This window comes from Propithecus coquereli, unplaced genomic scaffold (genome assembly GCF_000956105.1).
Source record: "Propithecus coquereli isolate 6110/MARCELLA unplaced genomic scaffold, Pcoq_1.0 Scaffold81, whole genome shotgun sequence".
Taxonomy (NCBI): Eukaryota; Metazoa; Chordata; class Mammalia; order Primates; family Indriidae; genus Propithecus; species Propithecus coquereli.
This window is the reverse complement of record NW_012154285.1, coordinates 448,850-461,417: the sequence shown is the minus strand read 5'-3', so window position 1 is coordinate 461,417 and position 12,568 is coordinate 448,850. Positions and strand designations below refer to the sequence as shown.

The following is a 12,568-nucleotide window of genomic DNA, read 5'->3' as shown; positions in this document are numbered from 1 at the left end:
TTTTTAGCCCAAACCCACACCTCCAGCCCCTCTGAGACCCAGGGACGTGAGAGCCGTCTGTCTGCACCCAAGCCGGACTCCACTAGTCGAGATGGCCCTGTATTTTTTTTTGCAATTTTCCTACACTTTATATTACAAAACAACGTGAGGGATTTTTGGTTTGTTTTTGTCTTCTCCGAATGACGAAACCGTGTTTTACTGCAGAGCAGGCTCGGGAGTCGCAGACGCCTGGGAGAATCTGAGCGCTGTCGGGAGCGGGTCACTGTGACCCTTCGTCAACGCCCAACTCGGGACACTTCGTCCCTTCCATGCCGTGGTTTGTGACTCTCTCACATCCACACGCGAACGCCGAATAAACCACACAAAGAACCAGGTCATGGGTCTCAAATTTGAGATGCTTTTTATAATAAAGTTATGCCAAAAATACAGCAACAAATACAGAATACCTTATTTAACAAACACAGAACCCCTAGATACATGTAAAGTAACAACACAAAGGCTGGTGACTAGCCAAACAGCTCAAGTTCACATTTAACACTTTTGATTATTTTTAATTACACTAGTTCTGTTCGAGAGAATGTTTTCTCACATCCAACTGCGATCCGTTTCGAGTCTCAGTGGCACCCAAAATAAAGTCGCATACAAGGACTGACTGGGTAAGGTTTAAAGCGCCTTCTGAGCTGTTCTGCAGGCTGAGACAGGACACACGGTCTTAAGTAATTCTTACGCCTGTTCTTTCTCACACACACAAAAAAGTAACGTCAATGGTTTAAAACGTAAGTATTTTTTGAAGCAGCAGAAGAAACATATTCGTACCAGCCTACACCAAAGACCCCAGCGATGGCGAGGTGTGTGGCTCAGGAAGGAAACCATGTGACCCTTGTATAAAGTCCTCGTGGCATCTGCCCACACTTTTATTTCTTCGAAAAAAAATCCTCACTTTCTTCAATATAAGTGGCTGTGATTAATTTTTTTTTAAATGGGATCGTGGCTGTGGGAAGGAAGTGATATCGTCTACGCAACTGGGAGGCCGCCACGTGTGGTCTCCCAGGACTCCGCCATCTCCACTGTGGCGTCTGCGCAAGAGGGACGCGGCTACGTTCAGAGGACTTGGGTGACGAGAAGCAACACGCTCGAAACCCGCGCTTCTCCTCCGGGAGGCCGCGTGCCCGGCTGAGCACGGAAGGCACTTACCTAGTTCGTGGTGGGGGAGCAGAGACAACCCGCGCAGCACGCACGTGCGGACAGTCAGACCTGGGGGCGACCCGACTCCCCGTCTCGGCGCAGTGGCCGCTCACAGTCCGCGGGGCGCCGCCCGGGCTCAGGCCCTCCCGGCGGTGGGCGCCCCGCTCGCCCTGGCTCGCTGGCGGTCGCGGTCGTATTTCACAGACACGATCAGGAAGAGCAGGAGCGTGGCCCCCTGAACAGCGGCCAGCAGGAAGAAGTAATAGTTCAGACGGCAGCCATTGATATTTCCTGCAGAAAACAGGCGTGAGAGGTAGGTGAGCGCATTTCCGGAGATATTTTAAAAGATTTTACGATTTAATTGGGGTCCTACTAAGGTCAGGGTGACTTTTAACTGTGGTCATTAAAAAGAAAATAACCGCATCTCCGTAACTCAAACTACACAGCATTTTGTTCAACGCAACCGCGGAAGCCACCGGGGCGGCTGCGTTCCCAGCAGGGCCCGGGTGTGGGCTCCAGACGCTCCCAACCGCACGGCCACCCGCCTCTCGGTCAGGGAGACGAGGCGGCCCAGGCGCCCGGGCAGAGAAGGAAACGAGTGACGTGAGCAACTGCAGTCGCGGCCCCAGGACTCAGGGCGGTCCCTGCTCCGCCACGGAAGGGGGAGATGGAGTCGGAGGCTCGCGTGGATGCAGAGTGCGCGGGGCACGCACCGACCTCGGGAAACCTGGCGGCAAGAGGAAAACGTCGACTTGGCTTTGCTAACCTCCCAACAGAAAATGGGGGGAAAGTAAAAACATTGCCCCCCTCCCCGTGCTCTCGTCACCAAGCAGCGCACGGCGGTGTGGGGCGTCTCCTTCCCTCCTGTCCTCCACTAGTGCGAGGGGACTCCCTCCACCCATCACGCCTGCCTGGGACTGGGTTCTGAGGGAGGCAGGGACGAGGACAGCAGAGCCTGCTGACGTCCTACCTAACCCCGCAGGGGATGTTCCCTGTGCCCGGCGCAGAGTCTGTGCGCGCTCCAACGTTACGGACAGCACCAGGACACGGCCTGAAAGCCACAGGGTTCGCTACAGACGCCACTGACACGGAACCACAGCTCCGTGCACCGGGCAGACAGACCAACAATACATTCTAGGCGTGACAGGGAAATATGAGCTTGTTTTTCAATTTTTCCTCAACATTTCCAGACTTTAGCACCCTCAAACTGACACACACCGGATGTACCTGGATAGCCGACTACAAACAGCGAACACACTCGTCCCAAGCACAATGGAGGCACCTTAAATGAAACGTTTTTTTTTGTTTGTTTGTTTTAAATTCCCAGCAAATCCTGAGAGGGCTGAACAGGGCAGAGGTTAAGGCAACAGCCTGTGGGGCAAATCCAAGTGCTAGACTTCTCTGAGCTCAGTGTCCCCCTCTGTAAAACGGGAAGACGCCACCCTACCAGCCGGCGTTGTCACAGGTAAGGGTCCAGGGGAGTGCTCAGGCAGCACCTGCACACAATGAGGGCTTCCGTCCCGCACCACGGTTAGAACCCCCGTTTCGCACCCAGGGCCAGTGTTACTCTGCGCACTGGCTGTGTCCCACCAGCGCACCGGGTCAGACAGCACCCGCCACAGTCACCACTTACCACGTGGTGTGGAGACACGGGAGGGACGTGTGTGGGCCATGGCAGGACATTCGCCTGTCTGCACCTGTCCGGGACACCCAGAGCCAGCCGAGTAGCCCCGCCAAGCCTGACCCCGCCACGGGGCCCAGATGCCTGTCCCTGCAAGCCCGCAGACACCGCACCGTTTACGCCACCTGCCACCAGCAGAGAAGCATCGCCGGCCTGTTGCACAGACCAGGTCAGCAGATGCATCCAGTGGCGGCGTCACTGGAGGAAGCGAGTATTTTGGAATCAAAGTTGCTGTGCTTTCTGACACGCTTCAAAAGCACTAATTTTTTTATTTAAAAAAAGCGAGACTTCCTTTCCTCAGAAGATCTTTTTAAAGTTGGGTTATTCTGAAACTTCCTTCCTTTTTCTATCTGAACATGTAATTACTATCAGACGTTTGACAATGCATTTGCCAAACAAACATGATAAACAGATATGCTTGCCTGTGTAATAAGTTTTCACATGTTTTTAAAGAATTCTCATTCATGTATGTTACAGAAGACAATCATCTCCTATGTCTATTGATTTTGGAAGAGATCTGCTAATACCTTTCTCTTCTACCAAAACGTCATTTTTCTGCATGCATTTTAAAACATCGATTTGGCCCTTACTACTTGTGAGGCTCAGTCCTGGGCATTTGGCTCCCTCTTGGAGCCTGGTGTTTGCTGTCATCAAAATGTCAATGGTACCATTTTATGTGCCGATTTTGAAATAGGAATCTCCCCAAATTAGAGAGCGATGGAAAACTTCCGAAGCTCCAAGCTGGCCACGTGGGCTGCACACCGCGTGGCCCTGCGGAGGTGAGGCAGTGCTACGGAGTCAGCGAGCAGAAGCGCAGGCCACGCCTCACAGGGCGTCCAGCAATGCGCCACCACCCAGAAAGCCACCACCCCTGCTGTCTTGGCCTCTTCACTGCCAGAAGGACAACTGCACAGGAAGACGCTGAGCGCCGGGGCTGTCAAGCTTGCTAAGGCAGCCCCTGGCTCTGGCCCCTGGACTAGAGCACCGTCCACAAGCCGCATGTGCGGGAACGTCCATGGCAGCGCCATGCATGACAGCCCCGCGCCGGAAACCGCAGGGACGCCGTCGACAGCAGGATGGATGAGCCGGTGACACGCTCACACCAGGGAACGCTACGCAGAAGTAACGGAGAGCAGGTGGCTGGGAAGGGCTCCCCAGGCAGAAGTGCTCAGTGAAAGACGACACCCCAGGAGAGCACGGGACAGGGAAGGCAGAACGGCGCTCGCCTGGGGTGGGGAACAGCTCAGGAAGACACAGCGGCTCCAAACCATCTCCACTCTGACCTGGCCACAAACACACCAAGCTGTGCACGCAAGATGAGAGCGCTCTACTACGGCGTGGATGCCACTCCCAATCTAAATAACATCAGTAATAGTACAGGCAAGCCCTGCTGGGAGGATAGTAAAGGAGACAATGTGACAACCTGGGTGCATCTCCCTTCAAACCACAGCCCTGTGCCTTCGCAAAAGCCATTTCCTGTGTCAGTGCCGAGACGCAGCGCAGGGCGGCAGGTGTCCCGAGCAGAGACCAGAGCAAAGGCCGACCAGCTCCTACTCTGCTACTTCCACAATCCGCACGTTCTGGAGAATCTGGGGAATTCCCTCCCCAAATCAGCCACCTGCGACAGCCACGTGTCCCCGAGGGAGGCAAGGCGTGGGCATTTATTTGTGCATTTCCCCCATCACAGCCTTCGCGTCTCACCCAGGACGCTGGGGTCTGCTCGACAGAACTGCCTGCACCTCCGCTCGGCGGTGTGACGAAGGGCTGCCAGGCGCGGCTGCAGGGCACGGCCCAGGGACTGCTCGAGAACCCCCCCGAGGTCCCCCCTCTCCAGGAGAGGGGGGCACACAGACCCAGGCCCGCCCCACGAGTGCCGACGGGTCACAGCGGGAGCTCGCGGACAGCCTGCCAGAGAGGCGGGACCACAGCAAACTTTCGGATGTCACGTTAGTGTCAGGGGGTTAAATAACCAGAGAACAGTAAGAATGACAAAAGCCGGTCAATCCTTTATGACACACTTAAGGATAAAACAAAAACAAAGAAACAGAATGTCTTAAGACCCACAGAGTCTGGTCTTTATAACAAGCCTGTCTTCGAAGGGGTCTGTGCCGTGGCCCCTGGGACCCAGGAGAGCCCACAGGGCGCCCCCGTCCCGGCGCCTCACTCCGCGGCTGCTTGTCCTCGGAGGGGGCCGAGAGTGAACGGCAGCCCCAGGGCCACCTGCCCCTTCAGAGCCACCGCTGAGCCTGCCAGGGAGACGCTCTCACAGCTGGGGGCACTGGTGGTCGGTGGCTGGGGACAGTGGTGGCTTGGGGCCCCGGAACTTACACCAGGACTCCACAGGCCTAACTCACCTGTGAGGACAGGAGTTTTAACTCAGTCGTGGAAGGGCCCAGGGAATTCTGCAATTTCTGGAGAAAAGTCCCTAAACTTTCCTCAGATTTTCAAGGGGATTTACGACCTAAAAGTGGCTAAGCATGACCAGACCGAAGCACACGCTGTACGACGACACGAGAAAACGCAGTAAGGGTGTTTTCATAGATGAAGCTTAAAAAACAGAGAGAAAAGAAAGAAGAAACCTTCACCTCCTGCGGCCATTTAAAAGCCGTCGCAGATCTCGAGAAGGGAAACGCTGACCCTTGTGAGTGACTTCAACGAGATGCCACCTGCTGGTATTAATCATAAAATCCGACCAAGAGTGATCGTGAGTAATGTGTTCATCGTGAAAAGTGACTTATTATCTACCCCTGTCTTTTTAATATCAAAAAAGTAAAAGGGAAAGCAAACACAACGCCAAGTGAAACAAAGGGACATCTGCGATGCAGGTGTGTCTGCCTCCTGACAGCAGTGCCGGCCCTCGGGCGAGACGCTCCCGGGAGAGCGAGGGCACGCAGCGGCTGGCAGGGTGTGGCGGGCGCCGGGCTTCCGAGAGACACTGTGAATGATCTAGGTAGATACAACCACGTGAGGTCCACCGCAGGGCAAGGAACGGGACACGCAGCCCTAGGGACAGGCCCGCCTGCGTAAACTAGAACCACCTCACTCGCTCACGGTCCCAAACATGCCGTGGCAGCCGTGGGCACGCGCCTCTCCACCGCCGGTTGCCTTAGAAAGAAGACAGGAGCAGCTCTTACCAAAGTCCGTGTGGTTGCTCATCCATCCGATGGCTCTGACAGACACCAGCGCCAACAGGCCCGAGCCCACGAACGAGCCGACGCCGGAGAAGAAGAAGAACAAGCCCATGATGGCGCTCTGCATGGACTTGGGGGCGGCCGAGTACGCAAACTCCAGACCTAGGGAAGACAAGGGAGGCTCGTTATGTGAAGGGAGCACTCTGACGGAGCAGCCACGCCCCTCCCCGGCACGGCAGGACAAGCGCAGGGTCGCTCGGGGACCCGCCCCTGCCCGGCTGTGAACACGGTTCCCACTTGGGGTCGAGACTGATGGCCTGTCCTCCGGCCACGACGACAGTCCCTAACGACAGCCAGTGAAGCAGAACGTCAACCCCTTGCTCTCGAACTTCAGGGTAAAATGTGATTTGTTAGCTCTTAAGTTTTTCGTTCCTCATGGGAAAAGAGAGGTTAAAGAAACAAAATTTTCCTATATTCACAAGTGATGGGAATTTGAAGACAAAGTACGTACCCTAAAACGGGGATCTACGTAAGGATTCTAGTTCAAAGGTAACAGGCTCTAAAACAATTTCAGCAGGGCCATCCACAAATGCAGATTTTTGTGATAACTAGACACGGAGATCTGCGGCGTATTCTACAGGAAAGGTCGCTCTGTTGTGGTTTATTCCCTTCGTAAACTCGCGAGCCAAGTCTGCGCGGTGTTCTGAGGTGGAAACCGCCACCCGCCACCCACACGCCCCGCGCAGCCTCTGCACGTCCCTCATTCCCTACCCCCGCACTCCCAGCAGCCACGCGGGGCCGCCAGAGTACACAGGCCCACACCATAAACAATCTCACTAACAGGAAAGAGGCCTGCAAAAACGTGTTTTTAAAAAACTAGATTTGCTTCCTTACATAAATCTAAAGCGCCAGCCCCGAGAGCTGCGCGGCCCAGGCTGGGCTGGCGCAGCACCACCGCGGAGGCCTTGCCAGGAGGCGCCAAAGGAAGGCAGGGACAGTGACAGTGAGTGACCTGCTTTCTCCTGTCTCCTGCGGCACCTGTAGGTAGTCAATGAGTTTTCATGAAAATATTTTTGGGATACTGCTTTTATACCAAGAAAGAAGAACTTTAGCCTTAGCATTTATTTACTAATTCACACACTGAACCACAACTCTCTGGCAAAAAATACAAAAGCAGCACGTTGCTTTTCTCTCCACGTCGTCTAACAGCATAACAAAAACATCATAGCTCTTATTCTTGGGTTATTAAGCATGAAATATCCAATTTCCTTAAGTACTAAGTTTGAGAACTGATAGCTCTGACATTTCATTTTGACACTTCTCGTTCTACGTTTATTGCGAAGGTACATCCTCAGCCTTTGAAACGTACATTTTGGCTTGTGATTATCTTTCAAATTTTTTTAGAGCAATTTTTGTGAAACCACGGATAAGTCAAAAATTTCAGTTATTTTCAAATATGAGTTCCATCGTGGAACCAATGCTGCGCAGACAGCTGGAAATATCAGTGAAGTGTTTGGGAAGGACGTGGCTGACGAACGCACAGGATGTCCACGGTTTGAGAAGTTCCGTTCTGGCGATTTTCATCTTGAAAATGAGCCACGTGGGTGACCCTGAGACCAAAATGGATAATGATGAGCTGAAAGCTGTAGTGGAAGCGAATCCATCTCAACCTACGAGTGAATTAGCAGCAAGGTCTGACGATACTATTCCAACAATACCGGACCATTTGAAACAAATGGGCAAGGTAAAGAAGCTGGATAGATGGGTTCCATATGAATTAAACAAGTGTCTGAAGAGAGATCGTCTCGAAGCTTGCCCTTCTTTGCTGTCATAACATAAAGGTGAACCGTTTCTACACTGTATTGTTACATGTGATGAAAAATGGATTCTTTTTCACAATTTCAAGTGTTTGGCATAATGGCTGGATAAAGATGAAGTGCCTAAACACAGTCGAAAACCAAATATTGATCAAAAAAAGCTAATGGGGTGTCTGTTGGGTGGTCCGGTGCTGGTACTATCCACTACAGCTTCATGAAACCTGGTCGAAGGATTACAGCTCATGTCTACTGCACCTGATTGGACGAAATGAGGAGGATGTTTTTGATTAAGCAGCCAAGATTGGTTAATAGAGACAGGCCAATCCTCTTGCAAGATCATATGTCACAAAAAACAACGCTGCTCAAACAGAGAGGCTGGACTTGGGAACTCTCTGTCATCCACTGTATTCACCAGACCTTGCACCAACTGACTACCACTTCTCTCAGGCTTTAGACCACTTCTTGCAAGGAAAAATGTTCAATTCTCAACAAGCAGTGGAAAACACCTCTCGTGATTTCATCGCCACTTCCTCTCCAGGCCTCTTCGCTGCCAGCATAAGCGACCTACCACTAAGATGGCAAAGCTCTGTCAATAGTTTAGGTGCACACTTTGATTAGTTGTGCCGTTTCTTGTTTGAGACAGAATAAACTACACTTTTGATTCGAAATCAGACATTTCATATTTAATGATCTAGTATTTTTTTATGACTACTCAGACACCTCTGACACTGAAGAAACCTTACCTGCTATACTTGCGAATATTTCGCTAATCCCAATCAGCACGTACTGTGGAACCTGCCACCATATGGGCAGGTCGGCAGCGTGGTAAACGACGTGGCCGATAGTCTGATTAATGGTTTTCTCTTTAACAAGATCCAGCCGTTTACTTTCCAGAATTCCTAGAATTCATACATAGGTCAGTGTAGCATTTGTTTATTAACGTAACAATTAAGCTAAAAACCATTAATAGATGCTTGCTACAAGATGCTCATTGACGGTTCTAAAAAATGCTGGAAAAATAATGCCCAATTACAGCACTCCGATCCCCAGACTGAGAAGTCCCTGCTGTCAGCACCTGGTGGGCTGCTTGGAGATCGCATGGTAGTAATTTAATCCTCAGATATCTGGACTGCTCACCCACACTTCATTTCTTCTACAAAGTAGAGGAGGGGAAAGCTAAACAGTCCTGCCATTTTACTTAAGAGGAGGTAATAAATTACGCAATGTTTTTCTGACCATAAAGACAGATTTAGGTGATCCATTGATCTATTATCATTATCATTACAACTAACGATAATGTTAGTTTCTGGCTGGGCACGGTGGCTCACTTGGGAAGGCTGAGGCGGGAGGATTACTTGAGGCCAGGAGTTGGAGGCTGCAGTGAGCTGTGATCACATCTATGTACTCCAGCCTGGGCAACAGAACAAGACCTTATCTCCAAAAAAAATGAATAAATAAAAATAAACTGGAATCAACCATCGTATTTAATAAGAGAGGACTGGTTTTAAAAATAATATTCAAAAACTGAATATGATATAGCTGTTAAAAAGCATAATTTCAATGTGTAATTATTCACGTGGAAAAATATATACAGTATATAACATACAAAAATAGGTTATAAACTGCGAGTCGTTTGTTCCGTTTCTGCTTCAAACACAGTAATTTGGCTATGCACAGAAACCGTTCTAGGAGGATACAGAAATAGTTTGGTCATCTTCAGATGGTCAGATACGGACAGATTCAGGCCCCTCCTCATATCTGCATTTTTAATGACCGTGGACTGACTGTGTATTAACAACTTTTGAAAACTTGCTGCGGATCAGTGCTTCCTAACTCTCTGCTCATGAAAGCCACGACCTTTTCCCCACTGAATCTGCCTCAGTTTCAGGATGTCCGTCCACGCCTGGAAGCCCACGAGTGCTCTCTTGCCGGACAATGGCCGTGGGTGATGGAGCCCCCACAACACCGCAGGGGGCAAGAGCAGAGCTCCAGGAGGGGTACAGGCAGCCACTACCTGGGGTGATGGGCGAGACACGCCCTTCTCCATCTGCCACACACATCAAAAGCCTTACAAGGCTGTAATGATTATACTTCTAGGGATTTAAGAGTGTACATAAAGACGCTGATGCCACTGCACTCTACCTGGGGCCATAGAGCAAGACTCTGTCTCAAAAAAAAAAGAATTGAAAGGTGGAATGCTCATCCTGAGGATTACGTAACGCCTTTAATTTATAAAAACTCATCTATTCAGCAATCAGTAGCCTAATTTTACATCAACAGGTAGAGAACACGCCTCCTTTAATTCAGTCCCAAAGTCACTTTCCAGAGCACTCCAGTGGTTTCAGTTTTAGAATAAAAATCACACATCCTTAGGAAAAAAGTTTTAAACTTACGTAATAAAAAATTAGAAAAGAACAGTCAGTGGTTTAAAATACTTTTTAAGGCGAATACCCTTCCTGAGCAACCCAAGGCACGGTCACGACAAGCCGGGCCCGCGGGGCACGAGGCAGGGCTCTCACCGGCGGCGAAGGCAGAGCACATCACGAAGAACATCCCCACCGCGATCCTCTTCAAGGATGACGGCAGCAAGCCGTGTCTCCGCAAGATGGGATCAATGAGCTTGTCCTTCAAAGGGATGAGCAGCAGGATGAGCACGGCGTCGAACATGGTCAGCCAGGCCGCCGGGAGCTGGGGCGAGACACGGGGACGGTTGGTTCTGCAACACGGGTGGCCGCTATCTGACAACATGTCTACCCGCGAGAAACGCATGCAAACCACGGTTCCTCCCCACGAAGAATGACTGCTAGGAAAAGGATCTCAGTTCCAAGACACCGGAACTGGGGAAAGACTTATTTCTAAATGGATCCACATTTGCTTTTCTGTGTTTTAAAGGAAAAAAAAAAGAATCACATGAAAATACTAACCAACTTAATCTAGCACATGATATGGCAGATGAAAAAATTCTCTAAAGTAAGTAAAAATTCAATTTCAGTAACTGTTTTTAGTTCGTGCTAACTGCTAACATTTATAAAATTTCTACAGTTGGTAGAAGGAATCCATTTCTTACACAAGCCCCGAGTGGCAATTTCAGATCATCTCAATTGTTCTTACCGTATGAGGGGTGGTTGTAATGCTTGAAATTTCTGGAATCTTCAAGTGAAGACTCTGTAAAACATACGTTGTCTGCATCTGGGTATAAAAAGCAGTATTATTATACGTGAACCAACTGTGCTTTTTAAATACTTTAAGCATATGGCCCCTCCCCTAGACTAGACTCTGATGAGACACAGCAATGACTCCCAGGAACACATGATGGTTCGAGTTTGAAAACGAACAAGTCAATTACTTGGTCATCATAAACGTCCTCTGGAGATCAATTTGGAAAAAGAACTGCCAGTTATCCAAATGAGAAATTAAATTAACAGGAGGGGCCTGAAAAGCCAGAAGCATACCTATTCTTAGCTTCTTTTTTGGAAAGGTTTTCAAAATATTTAAAGCAGCCGAAATGAGTCCGTAACTAAAAAATTTCCAAGATCCTAGAGAGACCCGTGGATACAAATGACGAGTCCCGCGTAATGGCCAGAACGAGCGCTAGGGCAAGGCTTCATGGGAAGGTAAAGGAAAGTAAACCTGGTTGTCACCACTCACTTGGAAATACACTGTCCAGTAAGGTATCAAAGCCAAGAAAACAGGGACAATCTTGACCAGAGCTTTCACATCTTCCACTTTATCTTCTGCAAATGGCCCTCCACGAGACATTTTACATGACTCAAACAGACTGTGTTTGGAAGATTGCTGAAAGACTCCAATGCCTTCACTTTGGGAAATAAAATGAAGGAATTAGTTTTCTTCCACCCCCGGCAATCAATCATCTGGTCACAAATTAAGTCTGGAGGTAGGGGCCGAGCTCAGCACGCTGAGTCTGCTTCGACTCACCCCGTCACTTACTGCCTGCACACACCAAGCGTGGCGGACGAGAGGTCTTCCTAGTCAAAGTGCTACCGTGCTTCCCGACAAGGCCAGAAGACACGGAGCGCTGACGGCTGACCCGCCCCCGCCGCCGCCGTGCTCACGCTGCCCAGCCGGCTCCCTGCGCCGCGCAGAGCCTGCAGCTCTGCCTGAGGCTGGGAGCCACCGCGGCAATATTTGAAAACAAAACAAAAAATATGCGCTGGATTTGTCTGATTTTTAATTAGCTAATTTATCAAATATCAAGACCTGACAGCCAATACCAATGTGTTAAATAAAACCATGCTGGTTTATTTTAAATTGAGTTGTTGGTTTTTCTGATAATAAAGAAGTCCAAGAAGAAAAACATAAAAATAAAAACTAAATTAAGTCACGGGTATGACCCTGAGGAAGGGTTCTGCTCTAGAAGGGAAACTAGCATCTCTCCTGTGTGAGGAAGCGCCGAGCGGGCGGGAGGCGCCGGGTGGGATGAGGACGCTCCGTGCACCACGCCCCACGCGCTCCCTGGGGCCCACACGGCCCCATTTCACAGTGGGGGAAGCCGGGCACACAGAGTAAAACATGTGCCCCAGGCAAGGAAGCTTGAGTTGGGGCTGGGACTTGGACCAGCCGTCTTGGCTTTGAGCCTGAGGCCTGACCCACTGCCCCTTTGCTCCCCACCCTCCCAAGTGCCCGTAACAGCCAGGAACAGGAACCTGTCACCGTGGGCTCTTGTACCAGCGAGTGTCGCCCACTCACTCTGGGCCTGCTTCGTTATTTATGAAATGAACGGGTCCCACTAGGTA

At 50.4% G+C, this 12,568-nt stretch overlaps 1 protein-coding gene across 1 annotated transcript in view; it reads right to left on the bottom strand.

Moving 5' to 3' along the window:
- Positions 1-383: 383 nt before the first annotated feature.
- The window catches only part of SLC15A4 (solute carrier family 15 (oligopeptide transporter), member 4), a 21,799-nt gene continuing 9,614 nt past the window's right edge, over positions 384-12,568 (bottom strand). The window contains exons 3-8 of the mRNA XM_012663573.1: positions 11,463-11,631; positions 10,926-11,003; positions 10,334-10,502; positions 8,558-8,713; positions 6,001-6,159; positions 384-1,476 (exon numbers count right to left, since the gene is read on the bottom strand). Of these exons, the coding sequence (XP_012519027.1) occupies positions 1,322-1,476; positions 6,001-6,159; positions 8,558-8,713; positions 10,334-10,502; positions 10,926-11,003; positions 11,463-11,631 (886 nt within the window). The 3' untranslated portion in view covers positions 384-1,321. The remainder of the gene's footprint in view (positions 1,477-6,000; positions 6,160-8,557; positions 8,714-10,333; positions 10,503-10,925; positions 11,004-11,462; positions 11,632-12,568) is intronic.